The sequence below is a fragment of the Pteropus vampyrus genome, unplaced genomic scaffold (genome assembly GCF_000151845.1).
Source record: "Pteropus vampyrus isolate Shadow unplaced genomic scaffold, Pvam_2.0 Scaffold117, whole genome shotgun sequence".
Taxonomy (NCBI): Eukaryota; Metazoa; Chordata; class Mammalia; order Chiroptera; family Pteropodidae; genus Pteropus; species Pteropus vampyrus.
The window spans coordinates 3,405,519-3,413,861 of NW_011888898.1; the positions used below are offsets into that span (position 1 = coordinate 3,405,519).

General features: G+C 44.6%; 1 protein-coding gene across 5 annotated transcripts in view; it reads left to right on the forward strand.

Annotated features, from left to right (window-relative positions):
- The window catches only part of B4GALT5 (beta-1,4-galactosyltransferase 5), a 72,330-nt gene extending 65,335 nt beyond the window's left edge, over positions 1-6,995 (forward strand). For 3 of the 5 annotated variants that reach the window (XM_023534051.1, XM_011365985.2, XM_023534052.1), the window contains exons 7-9: positions 631-753; positions 2,836-2,937; positions 3,877-4,024. In XM_023534051.1, coding sequence (XP_023389819.1) covers positions 631-753; positions 2,836-2,937; positions 3,877-4,024 — 373 coding nt within the window. Of the gene's footprint in view, positions 1-630; positions 754-2,835; positions 2,938-3,876 lie in introns of all 5 variants that reach the window. The other 2 variants (XM_011365984.1, XM_023534053.1) reach the window with 1 other exon arrangement.
- Positions 6,996-8,343: the final 1,348 nt, after the last annotated feature.

Here is an 8,343-nt window from a genome sequence, read left to right on the forward strand (position 1 = left end):
AGAGATACAAAGATGGCAAATCCAATTAACTCCAACCCAAATGCCCATCTGCTGATGAATAGATAAACGAAATGTAGTATATCCATACAGTGGATCGCTATTTGACAATGTAAAGGAATGAAATACTGATTTTTGTGACAACGTGGATGAACCTCAAACGCATTATGCTAAGTGAAAGAAACTAGTTAAAAAAGACCACATGTTATATGATTCCATTTGTACAGAATGTCTAGAATGGGCAAATCTGCAGAGGAAGGAGAATGGTGGTTGCATAGGGTTGAGGAAAATAGGGAGAAATGGGGAGGGACTGCTAATGGGTGTCAGGCTTCTTTGGGGGATAATTTTAAATGTATTAAAATTGACCATGGTCGTGGTCACACAGCTGTGAATGCACTAAAAATCATTGAATTATGCACTTGAAATGAGTGAAGAGTTATGCGGTATGTCTATTATGTCTCGATAAAGCCGTTATTGAAAATTCAGTGAGCTGCCCTGGGTATTGCGTCTCAGCAGCAGGAAACAGCTTTGGCCGGTCCTGGGCAATAGCACAGAGAGCGTCGTTTCACTTAAGACAGTTCTCCAGTGAGCCGGCCTGTGCACAGGTGACCGATGCTGTACATCTCCTTTTAGGCTCCCTTATGCTGAGTTCTTCGGCGGAGTGAGCGGCCTAACAGTGGAACAGTTCCGGAAAATCAATGGCTTCCCTAATGCTTTCTGGGGCTGGGGCGGAGAAGACGACGACCTATGGAACAGGTACTGAGCACCTCCCCCTCCGCCCCCCATGTCCTGAGCCACCGCTCTAGGTTCTGCAGGCCAGCGCTGCCCAGGATGGCATGACGCGCGCCACCTAAAACATTCCGGTGGCCACATTTATAAAGGGGGAAGAGAAAAGAGGTAAAAATATATGTGACACTATATCCAAAATAACGTCATTTTAACACGTAACCAATATAAAACGGTAATGGGATCTTTTACATCCACTTTTTTCTCACAAAGTCTTTGAAATCTGGCGTGTATTTCACAACTCACAGCAGATTTCACCAAAATCTCAGACCAGAGGTCGAATGTTAGTGTTATGTGCACGCAGATTCTTCCAGGCCATCAGGGAAGGCCTGCATGATCCGACTTTGTATGAACAGTCGGTGAGTGATGTGAGCTAATATTTTGTCCAAAGTGAGTAAATGGTAACCAAGTAAGGAATGAATTAAGCAAAAGAATTTCCACTTTGTATCTATTTAATTTCTAGCTTGGCTTTAAAAAAGAAAGTATATGTCGTTGATTGTTAATTACAAAGTAATATTTGCTGGTAAAAATTTATATGATACAAAAGTGGATAAACCAAAGCGTATAAGTAAATCTTAATTCCCATTGCCATCCTATTTTATTCCCAAGAAGTAGCTGTTTTAACGAGCTGTTCTTTCTGTATGTCTTTCTATTCATATTTTAGCAACTCAGACACATCCCTTCGTCTTCTCAACATGTTACTATAGAGAGCCAGCCTCTTCTTTATTTTTAACAACCGCATGGTATTCCTTTACCTACATACACAGTAATTTATGTTCATCCTCTCCTATTGTTTACAATTTTGAACATCCTTTGTTCATATGTACAAATATTTCTTTAGATGAAAGATTAGTTATGGAACTACAGAGTCAAGAAGTAAATGCACTTTAAATTTTGATAGTTACTGCCAAATTTTCCTCCAAAAAAAAGATTGCAAAAAGATTCCACCAGCGGTGCGTTAGCATACCCGTTTTCTTACACCAGTCGCTTCCAGCGTTGGAAATAAACAGCCTTTTACATTTTGGCCACACGTTAGCCCTTCAGTAGCCACACATGGCTCATGGCTACTACATCGGACAAAGAAGCTCCAGACAATTCTGTTTCAACCCGATAGGTAAAAACGACATCTCATATTTTAAATTCGGGTTTCTTAGGGACCTAGGCAGGTGGAAGAGCTTTTCCGTACACGTAACTGGTGCAACTGACCCTTGAATCTAGTCGAACTGCCCCGGGACAGTTCATCTGTCACTATTCTCATCCTGCTCTCTGCAGCTCGGCGCTGGTGCAGAGGGCTGGCTCCCCTCAGCGCTCTGCACCATGCCAGGCACACAGTATTTTTCAAATAAGTATAATGTGGAGTCAGAAGGATGTTGACATAATATGAAAATGACCGTAGATTTCACATAGAAACACCCGAAGTCTACCCTCACATATTAATGATTTCTTAGAGCCCAGGCAAGTTTCGAGTAAACTCAACTTGGGAAATCTTATCTTTGTCACATTAGGATAAATATCCTGAATACTTCCTCTAAATTCTAATTCCTTCCTAGTGACTTTTCGTAAATTGTGAAATTTTACATCTAGAGTGGAGGATGTGATGTAAATAAGCTCATCTCCATGGAGACATAGCTCTGCCTAAGTAGGGAAAATGCATAGCAACTCTAACTTTGCTGACTTACTTTATGCTGGCTTGTGGAAGGGAAGCGTGCTGTCCACCTGTGAAGAAACAATGTTTGCGATGGGGCCCAGCTGAGCGGGCAGCGAGGAGTGTGTGTGCACTCATCTGCCGGGGACACTCCCTGTTGGACCTGTCAAACCTTACTCTCAAGAATTTTTAATTTTTAATTTCTTTCTGAATTTTGAATTTTTTTTTCCAAAACTTTTTTTGTATTGTAGACTTCTTTTCTAAAACCATGAACTTATCTGGAGGGTGTAGGCAGTTTGAATATTTAGAGGAAGTTCAGCTTGAGGTTTCTTTGGCTCGGCATAGGTTTGGTCACCTATAGGGCTTGATCATTCCATCGAAAAGCCCATTTTCTTTGTCTTGGGCAGAGTGCAGAATGCAGGCTATTCTGTGAGCCGGCCGGAAGGGGACACAGGGAAGTACAAGTCCATCCCTCATCACCATCGAGGAGAAGTCCAGTTTCTTGGAAGGTTGGTGCAATTTATTTATTCCTCTTCCAAACATCCTCGGTACTGTTCATTTCCAAACGTCCCAGAGCTTATCACAACCCCTGGTCTTACTCCCCAGCCCCTCTCCAAGGTCCTGCTCTGACAGCTGTTTTATAGTTCCTGTATATATTTTAACTGTGAGGCAGACGTTTGGGGGTGAAATCAGACTATTGGTGAAAAATGCGGTCGTAAGATCTTTTAAGGAAATCACTCGTTTGACACCTTAAGCTTTGCAGTCTCCTCTGTAGCCTTCAAGGAGTTGGAGGGGAAAAAGTCCACTCAGGGAAAGGCCTCTATGACTTACACTGACGTGACAAAGCAGAGTTGGCACCCTTTCTGCAAACTCCAGTTCTGGAACAGTGTCCCTGAGCCTCTGTTTGTGTGGTTGCAGTTGACTTAATGCCTTTTGCTTTTAATAAGGAAATTCCAGATTAGACTAATTGGGGCATGTAGACAGAGTGACATCTGCATCTTTAAGAGTGGCTCTTTGTCTTTCGTTAACTTGAGGGAGGACAGCTCTCTGGAGAGCCAATTCCGATTGCTTGAACTCTCTTCGTGGGATTAAGAGGGCACTGAATACAGACTCAGCTTTCTCATCTGACGTAATTGTAGTATCTTCCCTCCCACTTCCCTTCTCTGTGACCTCGGGCAAGTCATTTAACATCGTGAGCCTTGGTTTCTTCCTTTGCTTAAGGGACGGGTGCATTAAATAATGTCTTAGTAAAACACCTGGCATGAAGTAGGAGGTATTTCTGATAATAACAACATTTAGCGTGAAGTGGCTGAATGGCCAGTCACCCGCCACGTGGTAACAAGTACTGCCTTGGGTTGTGTCCCCTCCGACGATCTGCCCTGCTCCATCCTCTGTCGGGAGGAGACTGGACCCTTGCTCAGAGCCAGCTCTGTTCTCTGCATCGACAGGTATGCGCTGCTGAGGAAGTCCAAGGAGCGGCAAGGGCTGGACGGCCTCAACAACTTGAACTACTTTGCAAACATCACATACGACGCCTTGTATAAAAACATTACTGTCAATTTGACACCCGAGCTGGCTCAGGTGACGGAGTACTGACATGAGGAGAGAATATACGTTTCTTTACCCAGCGCCACCGAGAAAGCAGCCTGATGAGACGTCTGGGGCTCCACACAGGACGAGAATTACAAGTACAGTGTCTAATGGAGGATCACAGGGTTCCAGGAGAAAATGTGAACAGAGCACACGCACAAAACGCCTCCACTGTTGGGACCCGCTGGGATCGTGGGATTCAGCTCGAGACCTTCTCTCATCAGGACTAGCTTTCTGTTTTCTCAAGACAGATGTCTGTCCTGCTGCTCTTCTCCCCCTGTCTCCGTCCCGTCTTATCCACAACCTCCAGAACCATGATCCGCCGCGGTCCCGCCCAGCGTCTGTTCCTGCGAATGGCCTTTGGCGCCTCTTGGCCTTCGGGGCAAAGATGCAAACCCACCACAGGGCAGCTGTGTCTGAGGAAGAGCAATGAAACTCCATACACCATTCTTCATCTCTGGTGTTCTCTTTGGTTTCATTTAAAAAAAAAAAAAACTTATCTGCTTTGGGTGGGGATTGAGGGTGGAGTGGGAGGGATTGGGGAAGATAAATAGACATGTAACAATCACTTCTTGAAGAAGTATAATTGTAAATAAGCCATGTAAAATGCCTTTTTAAAATTTAATTTTATAGCTGGCTTCATTTCAAACTGAGGATTTATATATTAGATCACTTATTTGGTTGGCAAATGTAGGAACTCCGTTAAAATGTAGTGGAAGAGTATATGTCCCAAATCGCTGTCGTTTTGGAAGGGAGTGGATTTAGGGCATGTCACAAAAGAACAAAATAGTCCAATCTTTGTCACCGGTAGCTAACTTCTGCCCCACCCACCCCCTTCTTCCAAAGTCTTGCTCTTGACTCCCTCTGGTCACCCCTGTGGGCAGTGTGCGCTGTTCCCAGTCTCTGCTAAACTGGGGGCCGCTTTTTATTAACAGCAGTCTGCTCTCCCTGCTCCAAGCGAGCCGTCAGGGGAGGGCCGGGCAGGCTCACCCCCCGGGTCTCTGGACTTTGTCTTGTCCTCTCATCATCACAGAGAGAGGATGGATTGTGTCTTCTTTTTTCTTTCTCTCTCTCTACTTTTTTTTTTGCTTTTGTGGAACGTGGTCACAATTTCTGAAATCTGTGCCTAAATTAACTAGCTGCAGTGATGCCGCTGTTTCCCTTTTTTGGTTTCTGGACAGATTCTTTGTCAACGTTATTAACCTTACATAGAACTAATGAACTGTTGAATGATGAACTTAGCCAGGGAGCAGATGACACTCGTGTGCTCTGGGTCCTCTGGGATCCGGGTTAGACCAAATCAGAGCTTTGAACTTAAATGAACTGAGCTCCCGGATGCAAGAGCCCAAGTGTTCTAGTCACATCCCCATGCGCTTTCTGAAGTCAGATTCTAAATGGCATTTGACTTTGTGCCTCTGTTTTTCCCTGAGCCAAATCCCTCAATCCTTAGTCCCCGTTGGCTTCTGCAGAATTCTGAAAAATGCCAGTTTTTCCCTTTCCTTCTCCATAAAACATATTTATATATCGTGATTGGGAGTACTTTCTAAAGAGTACTTCATATTTTTTTTAATTGCCTTGTTTGCCTTCAACTTCCTTAATTTTCATGGTTTACATGGATGCGTGTGTAGGGGTCTATTTGTGTATACATGTGTGGGTTGGGGTTTTTTTTGTTGCATGTGTTGGTTACATGGACATATGATCCCCACAAGCTGTGGGAGTGATTGGCCAGGCTTAGTTTTTTGTTCTTGTTTTTGTTCTTTTGAAAAGAGTGGTATTTAGAAAATAAATTGCATTGCAAAGCTCTTATCGGCTCATATGAGAGAGCAGGCTGCTGCCCTTGAAAACGCTGGTAAGTTGTATCATATGTTTTAAAAGAATTTGAGAATTTCATGCTTTAAAAAAGACCTTCACGAGGGAACATTACACACAGACACTCATCTGGATTTTCTTTGATGTATGGTGCATATAGCAATAAAGATTTCTTTCCCCTTTTCTCCACCCCCGCCCTCCCCCGGGGACTCCCCTCCCAGATCTCTGTGCTGGACTTGGTGCATCTCATTCACCCTTCTCATTTTCCTCCCTTCTTTGTCACTGAAAGCTATGAGCTGCTTTCAGTGTGACAAAACTATGATGTCATTTGGAAGAATTTGCCGGGACAGACGGATCGATTCTTGGCAGTGTTATAAAATGATCTTGTTTGAAGCTTTTTTATTAACTTATTTACCACCAAGAACCAAATGTTGGCAGAAGGCGCACACCTGATTTGAAAAAGGAAAGGTCCCTTTTCACGGGGTCACTTAAATTATCTTGCAGTCATGTGTCAGTTTGTTTTATTAGTATGAAATCTCTTACTGTGCACCGTTAGTTACTTATCCACCAAGCTGAGTATTGTGTGGGAAACTAAATCGTTAAGAACATACAGACAGGCCTGTGTGCTGTCAGTGGTGTGAAATTTTCATGTTAAAAAAGAAGAACAATAAGAACCAAATGTGACCTTGCGTATATTTTGGCAGCTGAGATTCTTTAAGGCTACTGATAGGCGACTCCTTAAATCATTCTTGTCTTTGATTACTGTGTACAGGGAAAGGTTTTTCCTTTCACTCTGTTTTTTTTTTGGGGGGGGGGAGTTATTTGCAAAAATATTAATTTTGCCATTAAAGGGACTCCTTTGGAGTTCCTCTACCACAGACATTAAAAGCTGAGCAACAGCTACATTTATTGATTGTATCCACTCACCATTGACGATGACATTGAACGTAGCTAGCTCATTTACATCACTATGTTTTTTTGAGCTTGTTCTTATGTTTTAAGAGGTGCCAGGGGTACATTTTTGCACTGAAATCTAAAGATGTTTTAAAAAACACTTTTCACAGAAATAGTCCTTTGTCATTACATTATTTACTCATGTGTTTGTACATTTTTGTATGTTAATTTATGAATGATTTTTTCAGTAAAAAATACATATTCAAGAACTAAACCTGGGTGGTCGTCTCTCTTTGTCTAGGACAGTTTGGCTACTTGGGGCCTTTCCTTTCCATTCTCACGGGCATTCGGCTGCTTTGTTTGCTCCTTCAAGCACTTGTCCGCTTTGCCCGGCTGACCGCTGGGTGTTCCTGGAGAAATACTGCCCGCCCAACCTCTGGAACCAGACCAGTTGACTGAAAAACTCAGCCGATGGAGCAAAAGCACTGAACCCCACTGCACCATCCAGGCCCCCTCCCTCACTGGGGTTTTCTTTCAAGAATTGGCTCAGGTGACACCCAAGTCAAATAAGACCCCTGGGCAAGGGGAGGCTGAGGATCGATGGACTTTGGGTCTCGAAGGCCCCCTGGGGCCAGTCCAGAGTTTGCCAACTGCCTGAACCTGCCTGTAATCATAGCTTCTATTTGCTGAGTGTTTACCACTCACTAATATTTATCGAGCATGAAGTTCTGTGTCCAGGTGCTCAGGGTAGACGACAAGGTTCGTGGCCTCATAAGCTTACTGCTTTCCCCCACACACCGTCCTCCCAGGAGGAGGGCATGATTAAAATTCCAACCATGATAAGTGCTGTGAAGACGATAACCAGTGGGCCGTGAGCGCCCAGTAGGGCAGGCGTCTCTGAGGTGGGGTGGGTAAGCTGAGGGGAGATGAGCTGGGCGCCTGACAAGCTGCAGAAACCGGAAGCTGGTAAGGCTGGAGAGAGGTCAGAGGGGCACACCTGGCACAGTTTGGCTGGGGAGGTGACAGGGCCAGACTGCAGTGCAGGCCCTTGTGGACCAAGATAAGGAGTTTGGATTTTATCCTGAGAACAGTGGGTCCACGGATTTTCTGCAGGTAGGACTGGGTGTGATGTGAATAGACTTAATTTTTAATAGATGGCTTGGGTTGCAGGGAAAGTGGATTGCAGAGAAGCAAAGTAGAGGGCTTATTGGGGGAGCGCAGTAGTGTGGGGACGGTGTGGAGGAGAGGAGATGCAGGGGTGCTGACGTAATACAGGACCTGGACACAGCCCTTGAGATGGAGGGATCCACTAAGCTGCCGGCTTCCCCGTTCGCATGAATGGCTAGGCCATTCCCTGAGACCAGGGCACTGGAATTAGACCAGGTTCACAGGAGAGATCGTGAGGTCAGTTGTGAGTGTATTGAGTTCAGGGGGCTTCGAGACAACCGAGCAGAAATAGCCAACAGGTAGTTGTACATATTCTGGTTTGGGGACTCAGAGAAACAGTCAGGATCAGGGGTGGATCTGTGTCCGGTGTTGGAGATCAGTGAAGATCCAGGAGTAGATGAGATTGCTCCGGGACGGAGTAGAGCAGGAGGCATAGAGGGAGAGCGGAAGGTGAC